Source organism: Pangasianodon hypophthalmus, chromosome 23 (assembly GCF_027358585.1).
Source record: "Pangasianodon hypophthalmus isolate fPanHyp1 chromosome 23, fPanHyp1.pri, whole genome shotgun sequence".
NCBI lineage: Eukaryota > Metazoa > Chordata > Actinopteri > Siluriformes > Pangasiidae > Pangasianodon > Pangasianodon hypophthalmus.
The window spans coordinates 11,957,803-11,975,079 of NC_069732.1; the positions used below are offsets into that span (position 1 = coordinate 11,957,803).

General features: G+C 39.2%; 1 protein-coding gene across 1 annotated transcript; it reads right to left on the bottom strand.

Moving 5' to 3' along the window:
* Positions 1 to 826: 826 nt before the first annotated feature.
* On the bottom strand, positions 827 to 12,346 carry tmem106bb (transmembrane protein 106Bb). Its single transcript, XM_026930203.3, has 8 exons — positions 12,201 to 12,346; positions 9,636 to 9,880; positions 8,123 to 8,186; positions 6,736 to 6,895; positions 6,405 to 6,545; positions 6,148 to 6,197; positions 2,823 to 2,876; positions 827 to 2,697 (listed from the first exon to the last, which is right to left on the bottom strand). The coding sequence occupies exons 2-8, from the start codon at positions 9,838 to 9,840 to the stop codon at positions 2,568 to 2,570; spliced, it is 804 nt and encodes a 267-aa protein (XP_026786004.1). The 5' UTR covers positions 9,841 to 9,880; positions 12,201 to 12,346; the 3' UTR covers positions 827 to 2,567.
* Between the last annotated feature and the right edge of the window lie 4,931 nt (positions 12,347 to 17,277).

Below are 17,277 nucleotides of genomic sequence, written 5' to 3' on the forward strand. Positions count from 1 at the left end.
AGGAAAGCTATGATAGTCAACACGAAAAATAGATTTTCATAGGTTTCTGTTTTTTAAATGTTCTAAGCTATAAGTGAACTTAGTTAAAAGTATTAGTCCCCTGAACATGCTTTACATAATCAGACATTTGATTAGCAACATTGCAGAGCAAAGATCATCATGACACTGCAGAGCAGTCATGACATTGAATGCTGTTTTTATGACCTTATAAAGCAAATGCTATCTTATCTCGAGCACTGATAGAAGCTGGAATATATTGTTTTTAATCAATATCTTTTGGGAATTACAGTATGGTTTATATTATAGCAAATTCCCGGCTAGGGATGGACCTTCGCAATAAATTGCCATGATATGCAGAAACAATGAACTGCATGTTTCATAAAAGCATGTTCACAAGAGCCAATGATGGTTACATTATCAACTTAGCCTGTAGCACTTTTACATTATTTTTCTGCTTACAGGTATCAGATTTTGTCTTTCATACTTTTGTTTAATAATATTTTTTCATAAATTGTAAAAAAAAAAAAAAAAAAAAGTTTATGTTACTACTATTTCGTGTATTGTCTATTACCATTGCTCAGAAAAAAAAAATATTTCAATGCATGTTATGTATAATGCTATTATAATTTTTAATCTCTCTCTCACACCTGCCCTCAGGACTGATGCACAAGCCTTAGTCTTGTTTTGAATGGAACAGTTCCAGCTTGAAAAGTAGACATCAGCCATCTGCCACTGTCTTACCATAAGTAAACCACACATGACTGACTCTCCACAATATCTGAGGAACTTTAGCACACATAAGCAAAACAGATTAAGGAAGTCACAAGAGGTTTTAGACCTTTATTCAAGCCAAGAAAATATGCTTCATGAATGTGAACATGTACCAAAACTATTAGTGTCTTTTTAAGATTTAAGTCTTTTTATAACACAATACTTTCAGCATCTAGAACTATTAACTCTTTGTTAAAACTCTGCAAACTATGGTTAAGCTGAAACAACACTATAATAACTTCACACAGTCACACAGTTGTTAAATATAATGACACCTTCATCCATTTATCTGCTGTATACTTTGGCTATATTAGATACGAAAATCATGATTCATAGCAGACGAGCGCAAGACTTTAAATAGACAACATATGACCTTGAAACAAATATTCAGTGAGTTCAGTGATTAATATCGAAATTCTTTCATGTAACTCGAACACATAGGTTAACAAACCTTAACATATGTTTGATAACATAGCACAATGTATCAATGTAATTAATATTCAGTTATTTAGTTTTGGTTAAGAGCATTTTTAATAGAAGCTTTTATACAAATTGGATTAAAAGTTTTAAAAGTGTTTTGTTATCCACACATCATGTACAATGTTAAAAATAACACTATTCATCAACACAAATGTTGATGCTGTTCAACACAACTAGCTTACTAGGTTTAGAAATAGCTTTCCAAATGTGATATATTTCATAGTCGGTATATACAGAGTGTCCCAAAGTTTTTAGCGAAATGTCTTCCAAAATCTTTCATACTTTATATACATATATTTCAGATAGCCTTTAAGAATGCCTTTGACAAAAGAAGAACGTATTGAAATTATTCTCGTGGTTGGATCGGGAAGCTGTCACAAGGTTGCGATGGACTTTAACAGGAAACATGGCAAGCACATCACACATGACACTGTTGCCAAACTTATTAACAAATTCAAAACAGCACAACTGACGCGGTGCTGGCAGACATAGTCCCCTAGGTATGGAGACTTTGGGACACCCTGTACCTTAATGCTTGTGCGGTTTTACTGTGGAATGTTTGAGGATAAATTCAAACACTGACTGTGTGATTACTTTGTTCCTTTTTCCAGACAAATTTCCTCTTTCATAAGCTGTGTTTTAACAAATGTTTGTTTCAAGGTAATTTCCATCTCTGACAGCTCAAAAACTGAGACAAATAGAGGAAATTTGTTAGCAAGCTGAAAAGAGTTTGAGACTAACCCAAAGTGCAAACCTTCACCCCCTAGAGAACAACAATATCCACTGCAGGCTGAGTTGCAGCAGATGTGGGTCTGCGAGTGCCAGGACCTCTAATAAATAGAAACTATGCTGCACATACTCTTAAACAGATCTCAAAAAACATGCATGACCTAATAGCATCTGGATACTGTCATTCATTAATGTTAATCTATATTAGAGCAGAAAGTATTCAAAGTGCATGTTTTTGTTTTTTGTTTGTTTGTTTTTTTACATAATCTTAGACATTAAGCAGTGTTTTCAAGTTTTAGTGTAGCAGTGTCTGCAACTGAAGTGTTTTTGTCAAACATATTAAAAGAGAATGCAAATATACAGCTGTGAGTAGCTTTCAGTTGTCTTATTTGCACTACTGCAAGTACATCAAACAATTCAGAAGTCTTGGGAGATAATATTGGAAAATAAAGTGCATTACTCATGATTTCAAAACACCCTGGTTATTTAACAAACGTATGTAACGGAATCAAGCCTTTGAGCAAATATAATGGAACATGGTGATTGCAGGGAAAAGGGATAAGCACAGTGTACCCTCAGCTTGAGCATTAGTCTGAGGGAGGAGTTCTTAGATTGTACTCATGCAGCGATGTAGTGTTTCCCCCACAGTCCACATACTGATACATCTCCTGAGAGACCTGTTCAGCGTGGCCGAAATACACTGTGGTGACTGTTACCCTGCAAAGCAAGAGTCAAAACATGTGAAATGTTATTCCACTGTTTCACTGAAGAAAACGATTAGTGTCACTTTTACTTTTCATTCACTTCAGGGAATATCCATACATTTATGTTGGAATACTCACTGCATCATGACCACAATGTTGTGCACTTTGATAGTCTGCAGGGTACAGTAGACACTGAAAAATAAACAAGGTTGGGAAGAATTAATTTTGCTGAGTGGGCCGGCCTAGAAGAGGCATATTCAATCACTGACTAGCTGAATGTTGCCATGTGCATGTGTGAGAATAGAAATGGATATCCAGCAAAAGATACTGGAATATGAGCTGTGAACAAAAAGAAGCAGCACATTTCTGATGCGTCTTAACGCTTGTGTTGTGTTTGTGACAGTGTTCCATCTTTGGTAGTTAAAATTGGGCAGGCCCCTTAAAACCATTCATAAAGCACTTTTAAAATATTTATTGTTATTAATATTTATTAACTATTGTTGCATTAAAACATAAAAACTACAACCACACAAAAGATTTACAATTCTTTTCAGAATTGATAGTGTAATTGATAGTGTAAACACATTTAGCTGAAATTACACCACTCATGAGTAAAATAACCACATTTTACTAAAGTGCATAGACTATAGAAAAACCTTGCTTAGTGATTATCAAAGGCTAGACTGCTAGGTCAAGGTTACTTGCATTACAAATTTAGTTTACATTGTCATATGTCGTACACTGTATCATGACCACTGTTGTGGTCTGCAGACACTGCTCACCCCTGGCAGAGTTCATGATTATTAAGTGCCGTCCGTTCTATCTACCGAGGGAATATACAGCCATTCTGCTCGTTGCTATATACATCCCTCCCAGCCCCAGTAACAACAACAGGAGTGAGGCACTGAATGAACTATACCAGCACATCAATGAGCAGCAGACAGCCCACCCTGATGCATTTCTCATCTTGGCTGGGGATTTCAACCATGCAGACCCTAGAGTGTGTTTCCTAAAATATATCAACATATAGACTTTCCAACTAGGGGAAACAACATACTGAACTTTGTTTGCACCACCCAGAGAGGAGCTTACAAGGCCCTTCCCCTCCCCCACCTTGGTGCCTCAGACCACATCACTGTCATGCTAATGCCTGCATACAGACCACTTGTTAAAGTTGCCAAACCAGTTCACAAACAAATACTGGTGTGGCCAGAGGGGTCTTCAGAGGCTCTTCAGGACTGTTTCAGCACCACGGACTGGAATATGTTTAAGCAAGCTGCCACATACAACAACGCCACTGACCTCCAGGAGTACACAGAGACTGTCACTGCCTACATCACCAAGTGTATTGATGATGTAACGGTCACCAAGACCATCACCAATCAGAAGCCGTGGCTCACAGGCGAGGTCTACAGACTCCTGAAGGCTCGTAACGCTGCCTTCAGATCTGGAGATGAGGTGGGACTGAGGACAGCTAGGGCCAACCTGTCCCGAGGTATCAGAGAGGCTAAGAGACAGTACCCCAGGAGAATAGTTCATCGTTTTAGTGACAGCAGAGACACTCGGAGCCTGTGGCGATGGATACAGACCATTACAGACAGACATGACAAGCCCCCACCACAGACCTGTGACAGCACCATCTCCCTGCTGAACGAGCTGAATGCCTTCTTCGCTCGCTTTGAGGCACAACAGCACCACTGCACAGAAGACTCCACCTCCTCCTGGCGATCAGGTGATGACACTTTCCCCACACAGCGTGAGGAGATCCCTCAGCAGGATCAACGCACGCAAAGCTCCAGGTCCTGACAACATACCTGGTCGTGTACTGAGAGACTGTGCAGTAGAACTCACTGATGTCTTCACAGACATATTTAATATCTCACTTAGTCAGGCTGTTGTTCCCACATGCTTCAAAGCCACCACCATCATTCCAGTCCCGAAGAAGTCGTCCCCCTCCTGCTTCAATGACTACCGTCCGGTTGCACTTACTCCTATCCCAATGAAGTACATTGAACGACTAGTCATGCACCACATCAAGTCTTTCCTCCCCCCCTCCCTTGACCCCTTTCAGTTTGCATATCGGTCCAACCGCTTGACCGATGACGCCATCGCCACTGCTCTCCACTCAGCCCTCACACATCTGGACAAAAAAGACTCATACGTTAGAATGCTGTTCATAGATTTCAGGTCAGCATTCAACACAATCATCCCTCAACAGCTCATTCACAAATTGGTCCAGCTGGGACTCAACACCTCGCTGTGCAACTGGCTGTTGGACTTCCTGACTGGGAGACCTCAAGCAATACTGGTCGGCGGCAACACATCCAGCACCATCACACCGAACTGGGCCCCTCAAGGATGTGTGCTGAGCCCCCTTCTCTTCACTCTGCTGACCCATGAATGCACACCGTCACACAGCACCAATCTCTTCATTAAGTTTGCGGACGACACGAGTGTGGTGGGTCTCATTAGCAACAAAGATGAGACAGACTACAGGAGCGAGGTGAGCCACCTGGCCGGGTGGTGTAAAGACAACAATCTCTCTCTGAATGTGGGGAAGACTAAGGAGATTGTTGTCGACTTCAGGAGAGCACACACTCAGCATGCTCCTCCTCCTCTATCAACGGTGCGACTGTGGAAAGAGTGAGCAGCACTAAGTTCCTGGGTGTCCACATCACAGAAAACCTCTCCTGGACTGACAACACTGCATCACTGGTCAAGAAATCAGAGCAGCGTCTCTACTTCCTGCGCAAACTGAAGAGAGCCAGAGCCCCGGCCCCCATCATGTGCACCTTCTACAGAGGCACCATCAAGAGCATTCTGACGAGCTGCATCACTGTGTGGTATGTCGCCTGCAACGCGTCCTGCCGAAAGACCCTCCAACGCATAGTGAGAGCAGCTGCCATCAGGGAGAACACTACGGAGTCTTCAGGCCAGGACCAGTAGACTGAAGGACAGCTTCATCCACCAGGCTGACAGGAAGCTCAACTGTCTCCCGGCTCTGCCTCCCCTCCCCTCTTCTACACCATGCACTGACAACCTCTGACCCTCTGACCCCCCCTTAAATCCTTTTGTGTGTGTGTTATCTGTATGCACCTAGGGTCTGAGAGTAACATAATTTCAATTCTCTGTATGTGCTGAACATGTGGCAGAATTGACAATAAAGCAGACTTTGACTTTGATAAAGACTTCAACAAACAATAGATGGAAAAAATAGTATTTTTTTTCCCCCCAAATTCAAAGCTCCTCTGGTTTGCTATGGTCGCTATGGTGATGTGATTGTGAAATTGAAGTATCCTATCAGTGGACTTCAGTGTACTGGTAGGTACTACTATACTTAGAGTGCATGCTTACATCTTTTACTAACTATCTGCCTTGAGATCAGTACAGACTGACTGCATGCCATCCTCCACATATATTTAAAATATGTGTGTTTGTATGTACAAAGTGAAAGCATACTTACTACATGTAACTCATTTCATCAGCTATAGTGGTGGGCACCATGTAATCAATCTGAAACACAGAGAGAATATCAGTATACAACATCTTAATCCTGAATTTATGGAGAATTCTGAATTCTAAAACCAGAATTAGATGTAGAGAGAAAGTGATGTGTTGTGACAAGTCTGGATATCATCAAATGATACTGCTTAACATGATAAATATGATTTATCAATCTAAAATTCTACCTACTAAGGTCTACTAAGGTCTAAGGTCTACCTGCTTCATGTCGAGTGGGCCGATGGTGGTAACATTGCTAACACGTGTTTTTCCAATCACAGTCTTTGAGAACTGCACCTGAGCTGTGATGTTGGCCACGTCCACTGAGTAGTAGTTGTTGTTAGTAATATTCAGCGTGTTCTATAAAAGAAAGCATAACACGTTGTTAAAAAAAAAAATCACAAGTGAAACATCATCTTTATTACTTACATATTATATTATATATACAGTTCTTGCTTTAAGAAATGCAGCTAGAATGCACATAAGGAGCATGTGTACTTTCTAGAGCTGCTCTCGTGGAGATTAAGCTGAAATGATGATAGGTGCTTACAGTAATATTGAGATACACGATGTGCTTGGCCTGGTCGTAGGTGACATAAACAGACTTCACCCCCACGTAGGTCACGTCAATGGAGCGTGGGAAGAGGAAAAACACTGCCAAGCCTGAGAGCAGCAGGCAAACGATGACCGAGGCTGACACATATAGCTTTCTGTAAAACACACACATGATGAGAATTAAATAGCTGTCTTAATTTTAAAAAACAAAATACATAAGCAAAAATAAGTGGAATACGAATTAATACATAAGCGTTAATTAAAAATGTTAATACTTAATCTTTGCATTAAAAGGAATGGTTTCAAATAAGTACTTTTTAAATCTGGTAGAATTGGGCGATACAATCACATAATATTTGAATTCAAAATAATATAAAAGTTGTCCATAAAACAGAACAAAGACTTGTCTATATATTTATGTCATAAATATTTATTATTTTTAAATTGATCTATGAATCAGATTACACTGTCAGTGTAGTGTCTAAATTTTAACCAAGATGAGCAAGACTGTTTACTCTAAGCTCCTGGTTGCTACTGTACAACCAAGTATGTTGGCTTCACTGTGCTGTTTGAACACATCTGCACTGACCGACAGAGCAGAACAAATGGCTTTTAAATCACTTACTTAGTATCATTACCCTGAAATTTATTTGTAAAATTTAGATTTGACACTTCCATAAGCCACTTTAATCCTTTTTTCTTTTCGTCCATTATTTTTAGTGGCATCCCTAATAACTTTAACTTCTAAGTTAAATATAGAGTGATAGATTTTATTTCATATTTATGAACTCGAGCATTCTCCATTTACCTGGACAGAAAGCAAGCCCGCATCTTTCAAGCAAGCAAATCAAATGAAGACAAGAGACAAATGTGAGATGAGGGAATTTTAGAAAGGTCAAAACACCTGCACAGCTGTCAATCACTCCAGAGTCCCATATTGATTAGCTCAGCTACCTTTATTATTAGGAGGAAAAAGAAGACTGCTTTTTTTATGTGTTTCTAAGTAATAACTAATAGCAGTATATGTGAAAATATGGAGTTTCTGAGCAAAATGCATGAAAGTTGGCAGGTCAGGTTTTGTGATTAAACATTCATGACTTTTAAATATTGTTTAAATTAATTTTGGAAAAAACATAAAAGCATTAAATCAAGAGACTAGTGAATACTGTAGAAATGAATAATTTAATGCATTTAATTGTGTTTACATTATTAGTATTCTATATATTTATTTGTCCTGCTTTAGTACTTGTAACTGTGGCACCCTAATGACAAGCTAAGAGTTTTCTAGGAGTTTTTCAGTTTCATAAAAAAATACTTGACACGCTTCTGATGACATAGTTCATACAGTTAGAGTATGATCATTATAGCCAATCTGTTCTTACGTTCTCCTTGGCCTCAGCCGCTGGTCGCTGTACGGAATCAACGCCACCAGCTGATTTTCCTGACCTGCAAGAAAAAATCCTTCTGTAACTCGACCATTCCATAGTCTTTTATAGTAATTTTTCACTGGACAGTGCAGTAGACACGGTGGCGATACTAATACAAATCAAGTACCATCTGTACCCTGGTCAAGTACCTGCATGTCCCTCCTACCATATATTATTAGCTGTGAAAGTCCTATAGGGGTTTTCTGAAGGTTGTGGGTTGATCATTAGCCATGGTCAGGAACACTCATCCATTTTCATTATTACCATTAACTGACTGATGAAACACTCGAATTTCACATTTTCTTCTTACCACAATATAAAATTTAAAAACAGGCATATAGCATATGTTAAAATATGCAGGGTGCTGTCACTTGTCACAGTAATGTCAGCGATCAACCCTAATAACGCCAAGTGTGAGATTAATTCCATCTTCATGAAAACAAACTGAATGTTGAGTAAAAACACTGTCACAATATCCATTCTTTTCTCTGTCTGATCTCAAATAGCAGTAAGGTGTTGGGAAACCACAAGGGAAGTCTCTAGACCTGTGCTGGAGAATAAACACTATTCTTGTAAAGATATTCCCTCAGTTGCTGTTTTGATGATGACGGTAATCAACCAAAATCTTCTACAGGTTTTTAATTAGACTGAGATCTGGTGACTGTGAAGGCCATAACATGTGAGTTACATCATTTTCATGCTCATCAAACCATTCAGTGTGCCCTCATGCCCTGTGCATGGGGACACTGTCATGCAGGAAGAGAGCACTCCCATCAGGATGAAATGTTTCATCAAAAGATCAAGGTGACCAGTCACAACTTTGTATGGATTTGCAGTGATGCTTCCCTCTAAGGACTTCCATGCCTGCAAAACTGTTCTTCATTTAATTTGTTACAAATTGGTTTCATAAAATGTTTTACAAATTTATGATGTTATACTCTATATAATCCATATTGGAAGCCATTAGGATTTTGCCTAACAAATGTATAATCAAGCTGAAACATTAAATACATAAAAATTAATTAAGAAATTACATTTTATGATAAAATTGTGAGGAAAAAGAATCTTAAACAGACAATCAGCACACTGCTACTGAAGATTAAATAATAAAATAATGTAATATAATATAATTTAATTTAATAATAAAAAGTGATTCTAGTTAGCAAGGTTTTATTTTTCCAAAATGGTTGTTGCCTGAGTCAAAATGGTTGTCATGACTCATGACAACTGTCTGAAAACTGCATTTGACCAGTCAATGGCCTGCATTATTTCTAGCTCTATCCCTTGTGAAGTCCCTTGGTACACTTACTACCTTGACTGTAAGGGTGACCAGTTTTATTTATTTATTTATTTATTTATTTATTTATGTATGTATGTATTTATGTATGTATGTATGTATGTATGTGAGATTAGCTAGCTTGTGGAGGTAATGTGTGCCTTGTGTTTATTTGAAGGATATAATGTTTACCTCGTGGGATTCTCCCGGTGCCTTGGCATGTTGGGCAGGTGACACTGTCCCTGCCAGTGAACTCCACGTACGGGAACTGAGAGGCATCTCCACCACCCTTGGCATCCTCATTCGGCATGCGGTTGTACTCAGGGCCAGAGGTCAGGGTGGTGTGGCACTCCTCATGGCATGTCTGCTTGGACAGGTGGGACAGTGCCTTCCCCATGATCACACCCGACCTTCTGGAGATAAGCTTTCACTCAGATCTAAAATGCACAAGACAGAGAAATCACATCCCAATAATACTGCACTCAAATCAAATAGGACACAGGTGTCAAAACACAAGGCCTTGTTTTATTCATCCAGTGTAAACTTAGTCCAACTTAGTACACCAAACTTAAAGGTAGTACACTATTAACTCGCATTTTCACCTGTGTGTATGCCCCAGCACTTCACCATAAACACTGTTCAGAACAGCAGGTAATAATCTAAACCCTCCCGGGGTGTCCATAACCCTGAAATGATTAAAATTTAGGCTAATATTAGTCAATTTTGTTGCATACTAGGGCATATCTATTTTTTTAACCTCATCCTTATGACACAAAGCCAATTATGGTTACTTGACTCATGATCAGCAAAGAATTAATGTTTAAACAAGAAAAAGAAAAAAAAAAAGAGTAAGAACACAGAAAGACATTAAGCCCATAGCAATCCTTATAAATAGATCTTATTACAGATTACATTTTAACAAAGCAAAAATCCACTTACATATTAATATTTATATTTAGCACATGGCATTCAATTGCATCCAAGATTCTGTAATGAAATTCTGTGACTTTTTTAGTTTCGACATGATTCATAACATGCTGGTCTATTTTCACTTTGGTTAATGGTTTCCTACATTACCGACGATGCGGTGCAAACCTACAGAGACCAGTGTAGCAGCTTTTTAGTCCTTTAGTTTGTCCAGGAAATATTTCAGTAGAAGCATATTTTAATATGTTTCATTGTGGACTTTTCGTTTACGTTGTTTACTCTCAGTGGATATTTTTTTTTAAGATACACCTGCCTTGTATCTACACTAATTGGCAATTCTATTAGCTACCACTACCATATATTCGCTCACAATTATTGACTGTAGTCCATCTGTAGATAAAGTGCAAATTGTTAGCCACCCTCTACTCCATCCATTAATAAAAATGGATGACCACAGCAGCATGACTGATATAATCAGAGTTGTGAACCCTGTGATGCTTTGTATCTGGAGAGTTTAAACACTTTAATGTCACTGCTGGGTTGTGAATAATCACCTGACCAAAAAGCTCCAGCAAACAGCAGTCCTGGGGTCAGAAACTAATACTGATAAAAGGGCTTGAGGATTCATTCATTCATCTTCGGTGCCCGTTTTATCCTGGTCAGAGACGCAGTGAAGTTGAAGCCTATCTCGGGAACACTGTGTGCAAGGAGGGGCCAAATCTTTGAACAGGACACCATGCACACAATGTTCCACAACTTGGGGGAAATACAGCATAGCCTCTCCTCCACCCATGTTGAAAGTTTAAGACTTCTCCCATCTCGGAAACTCAGGTATCAAAATTATCTCCGAGTTTCTCATTCGTAATTACGACTTGAGGGGTCATTCATGTGCAACTTCCTAGTGGGAAACTCGTATTTACAATAATTCAGAGAGCACGTGAAGGCAGCATTGAAGCTGAAAGTCTATCCTTCACATCACATCTTGATGGCATCATTTCAAATCCACTGTGGTAGAGTACAGAGGCAAAATGACCAACAATGCGTCACTGTCCAAATACTTATGGACCTGACTGTATGCCGTGTATGCCAACAAACTATATTTATACCTAACAAACATTCATAAATGTCCATCCAAACTTTACTATGCTAATACTGACTGCATGAACAGCACAAGTACAATATTTCACTGAGATATTAGATATAACTAAACCACTTTAGCTCACTAATGTTATTTGACTTGACACTCATGTAGGTGTGTATTATCTATCGCAAAATACAACAAACCGAAAGAACAAGATGAATTAGAAGTACTGAATATAAATACCTGAGTAAATTACTCATAGCGTGAAAGCTCGGTAGTCTAATTAGACTGGGAGACCGGGCCAATCCCAAATGGCTCCCTAGGGACCCTAGATAGCTAGGTTTAAAGCCACTGTGTGCTACTATAAAAGTAGTACACTTGTATAGTGGGAATGGAGCCATTTGGGATGCAGCCAACTGCATGTTCTAGTTTTTGAACACGACATGATGACAACAAACCAAGCTGCACTATAGGTTAGTCTTTTAGCAGGGAGATAGTTAACCCTTACAGGTAAACGTCAAATAAATAAATAAACAAACAAACAAACACAGCTGTAATCTGGCTAACATATTAAAGACAGCTAGTAGTTGTATAAATTAACTTGACTGAAGTGCTTTACTATGCTAGCTGGAGTGTTAGCGACAGGTAGCTCGCATTAGCCAGGTGTAAAACAAAAGCATCCTGTACTGGAAAGAACATAACTTCAACCACTATTTTATTTTTTTATCCAAATACTTTTTTTTTCTTACCGGCTTTAGTTATTTTCTACGAGAGTCCTCTGAGCCAAAACCTGTTTATTGCGGAAAAGCCTGTTTCTTCTTCTTTTGCTTTACTGCCGGTCACTGCGAGGAGCATTACTGCCACCCACTGGAAGTGCGTTCAATAACACTGTAAAACAGTATTGATCTAAAATTATAACACTACCACTGCAGACCATAGCATACGATTCACACCATTTTCATCTTTATCAAACTATTCAGTGAGCCCTCCTGTCCTGTGGAGGTAGACATTGTTATGCTGGAAATCACCAATCCCATCAGAAAGAAATATTTTATAGGATAAAGGTGATAAGTCAGAATAACTTTGTATTGATATGCAGTGATACTTTCCTCTAAGAGGACACCCAAATCATAATAACAAAATGCCCCCAAAGCATAACAGAGCCACTGTTTTTTTTTTTTTTCTCCTTTAATTTGTCATCCTTCTGCATATTCTGTATACCGTTCATAAACACAGTACAACCACACAGGCAATGTTTGGAACTGGAGGTCATTGGACACAAGGTGGAGCTCTAAGGCAGGTTCAATCAGTAAGATTTTTACACAGTTTAATTAGGTGTTTGGAAACACAGAAGGAGTGGTCAAGCTAAACTGGAATACTTTCTGCTATAGACTTATTTGTTAACGCATTTTATTTTATTTATTTATTTTTTAATTTTCAGCATTATTATTTGCAGACACCTGCTATATATCAGACTACATACTATTATTATTATTATTATTATTATTATTATTATTAATTTAAAGTAGTTTAGGCGCAGTACACAACCTGTCTAAAAACTTAAACTGTAACTCTCCCTGTGTTTACATATAGCCTGATGTCAAATGTGGGACAAGTTCTTTTATGGTAGCTGTGTATCATGGTTTGGTAAAGTTACTGAGATTAATGAATGTATCCTACTGCTGTTGTGTGGTATTTCAGTGTTTTCTAATTTGTAGTATGCTTTTTTTAGTCATCTAAGAAATCTCAGATGAGTGTTACTTAATTCATATGAAATACCAGTGACCTGCCTTACGTCTAATATTGATATTGTTATGGGTTATAGCTTATTGTTTCAGTTGAAGTCTATTCCTGGCACTCACTTGCACATTGTATTCCAGTGATTGCTAGCAGTGTATTAGAATTAGGCTGACTTTCACCCCTTTGCCCACCCTGTTTTAAATAAGGCCCACCCCATGGAAAATGATTGGCAGTGTCCATGTTCTGTACAATAGAAAAACGAAGCGTTCACAAATTCAAATTTTAATTTCACCTTCATAGTCGTAACTGATACCACTATGACCCTGACCAGGCAGTTACTAAGGATAAATGTTCGTGTTAATGTTTGTCCCACAAGCCGACCACTCTCCTGTGACCTTTGTTGGATGCTTTCTAATACCAAAAGCATAAAATGAATATTTCTATTAATATCTGTATTTGTATCTGTTTAAAACATGTTCTTTCTTTATTACAACTACAGAATTTGTAAAATGTACTCATATTTGGCTATATGCCAACTCATACAGAAAAAAAAACAGGCTTCCAAAGCCATTAAAATTAACATTACTCTATTAAAACAACCAAATTATTTATATAATTGTCAGCTGTATCAGTGATGTCAGCACACCAAGAGCATTTTCAGTGAAACCTACATTTCACACATACTTCCGCTTTCTCTCTCATGAACTCTCTTTTAGGCTGACTCTCAATATATGCCCCATCATATGCCTATATATACACTGATAACCGATAACATTAAAACCACTGACAGGTGAAGTGAATAACATTGATTATCTCATTACAATGGCACCTATCAATGGCTGAGATATATTAGGCAGCAGGTGAACAGACAGTTCACAAAGTTGATGTGGTGGAAGCAGGAAAAATGGGCAAGCATAAGGATCTAAGCCACTTTGATAAGGGCCAAATTATGATGGTTAGACGACTGGGTCAGAGCATCTCCAAAATGGCAGGTCTTGTGGGGTGTTTCCGGTACACAGTGGTTAGTACCTACCAAAAGTGATCCATGGAAGGACAACCAGTGAACCGGTGACAGGGTCATGGGTGCCCAAGGCTCATCGATGTGCGTGGAGAGTGAAGGCTAGCCTGTCTGGTCCAATCCCACCGAAGAGCTACTGTAGCACAAATTGCTGAAAAAGTTAATGCTGGCTATGATTTTAAAAAAGTATCAGAACACACAGTGCATTGCAGCTTGCTGCGTATGGGGCTGCATAGCTGCAGACTGGTCAGATTGCCCATGCTGGCCCTGTCCACTGCCAAAAGTGCCTACAATGGGCATGTGAGCATCAGAACTGGACCATGGAGCAGTGGAAGAAAGTGGCCCGGTCTGATGAATCATGTTTTCTTTTACATCAGGTGGACGGCTGGGTGTGTGTGCATCGCTTACCTGGGGAAGAGATGGTATCAGTATGCACTATGGGAAGAAGGCAAGCTGGCAGAGGCAGTGTGATGCTCTGGCCAATGTTCTGCTGGGAAACCTTGGGTCCTGGCATTCATGTGGATGTTACTTTGACACGTACCACCTACCTAAACATTGTCTAAACGGTATTCTCTAATGACAGTGACCTCTTTCAGTGGGATAATGTACCCTGCCACACTACAAAAATTGTTCAGGAATGTTTTGAGGAACATGATAAAGTGTTCAAAGTGTTAACTTGGCCTCCAAATTCCCCAGATCTCAATCCAATTGAGCATCTGTGGGATGTGCTAGACAAACAAGTCCAATCCATGGAGGACCCACCTCACAACTTACAGGACTTAAAGGATCTGCTGCTAATGTCTTGGTGCCAAAAACCACAGCACACCTTCAGAGGTCTTGTAGAGTCCATGCCTCGAAGGGTCAGAGCTGTTTTGGTGGCACAAGGGGGACCTACACAATATGCCTTCCTTGTTTGTTGAGTGGAGGTGAGTTATGTCAAACCATGCTGGAAGCTCAAAGGGAACGTGGTGCAGAGTGGGGTTTGACTTCTGGTGTCCCCAGGTAGGTGGGGACTATTCTTAAACCTGATGCAGGCAGCTACAGGGAGCCATTGGAAGGAGCACAGCAATAGGGTGATGTGAGAGAACCTTTGGTGTGCTGTTATATTCTGATGGCAGGCAGGGTAAGATCTGCTTGAACTGAACTGACAGAATCCATTTTATAGATGACAACGGACAGACCAAGCACCTGAGCAGCTTCTGTGGAGAGGAAATGTTGATGTTGTAAAGCAGAAATCTACCTGATCATGTCAGATTAGCAAGATGAACAGAGAAGGAAAGCTGGACAGAACTAAATCAAGGTTGTGTGCACTGTTAGATGATGTGAATTTTCCAGAGAGATGAAAAGATATTGACATGGGGATGTACCTCCAGGGATAAACAGCACCTCAGTTATGTTTGTATTAAGGTTCAGGTGTAGAGCTGCCATCCATGATGAGATTTGTCCACCAGAAATGCCAAGATCCATGCAGAATTAAGAGTGTCTGAGTATGGAGAAAATGAGTTGTGTGTCATCAGTATATCAGTGATATGAAAAGCCATGCAAGGATATGACCTCAGTGATAGATGGGTATAGAGGAATCAAAAGTGAAACTGTGTAAACATCACAGAAACTACAGTGTCCACACCTTCAGTAAGTCTGCCCCCTCTTCATCACAATCTCTGAACTAACCAGTCACAGCAATGTTCTTCACAGATACATAAAATGTTGCAAATTTTATACACACAGACCATCGTCTTGGCCCTCTGCAATTTTATTCTAAATTTATCACCTTAAAGTTGTTTCATCAGATAAACACTACTGGGTTGATTTGCACAGCTTGATGGAGTAAGTTCTTTTGGCCATAAAGGTGGTTCTTGTAGTAAAAGTGTAATTGTATTTAGCCAGTTTGGAAACAGACTCTTGTGTTCCACAGAAAGAAGGAGATCATTATCAGAGCATGAAGCCATGAGCAGATTAAATAAAACTATTTAATATGGTTGTGCTTTGTATGGAGTGGACTAATGGTGTAACAGGTAGCATTGCCACCTCACAGCTCCAGGGATCCCAGTTTGATTCTGAGCTGGGGGGTGGGCTGTTTGTGGAGCATTTCACATGTTCTCCCCATGTCTGTGTAGGATTCCTCCAGGTTCTCTGGATTCCTTCCAAAAACATTCCAGTACATTTAGCAGGCACCCTTATCCAGAACAACTTACAGAACTCCTTTGCAGTCTCTATCAGTAAAATTCTAATTATTTATACAAAAATGAAGTAAAACCTAAGCTATGTTATGTGCCAGTAGGTGAACTGGTTATGCTAATATGCCCTAGGCATTAATAAGTGTGTAAATGTGTGTGCATTTTACCCTGCAATGTACTTGCAGTGTGTAGGTCGTCAGTGTTTATCTTAACAAGGATAATGCAGATGAAATGAAGATGAAGATGAAAGAATGTATTTTGTGTGAAACCACCTGGCTATTTAAGCAAACTTAAAAAATAAATTAGTCGGCAGTTCCACTGGTTGACAAATCATCTTATTAACTATAATTTAAGAGGTTGGATCTTTGCAATTGTATGTCTTTTATTTTAGCAAATAAATTAAACCAAATAATAGTTAAGAAATGAAAAAAGTGTTGTTATTTAACAAATTAAAATGTATAATCATTGATATGTGATGCTTATATGTGGAGCATGCCACGTCAGCATTTTGTAGCAGAAGTGCATCAGTTCCATTAGGTTTTCTACCATGGGAAAGTCTTCCAGGTAGAGGACTTTGTGTCCTGCAGTTTCTCAGTAACAAGCAGCACTTTTTTGTCTTATTAACTTCAAGAAAAAGTGAAGGAACAATTGTTTATCGAACAGGAGTCTTCACTGTAAGTGCTGCGTAACACTCAGTAATTTTTAACTCTGTCTTATTAACTGCAAGAGAGAGAAAAATAGGTGGGGGAATGACCGTTTATAGCTGCTATAATGTAAGTGATAACAATTTTTCCAGCCTTCAACTGTCCAGTTTTGGTGAACCCGTGCTGACTGCAGCCTCAGATTTCTGTTCTTGGCTGACAGAAGTGGAACCCAGTGTGGTCTTCTGCT

Excerpts from the sequence above, each read along its gene's own strand:
- tmem106bb (XM_026930203.3), bottom strand. The coding sequence starts at position 9,840 with ATGGGGAAGGCACTGTCCCACCTGTCCAAGCAGACATGCCATGAGGAG. Across the intron at positions 6,896-8,122 it reads CGGCTGAGGCCAAGGAGAAC|AAAGCTATATGTGTCAGCCT; the intron begins GTAAGAACAGAT and ends TGTGTTTTACAG. Across the intron at positions 6,198-6,404 it reads GCCCACTCGACATGAAGCAG|ATTGATTACATGGTGCCCAC; the intron begins GTAGACCTTAGA and ends TCTGTGTTTCAG.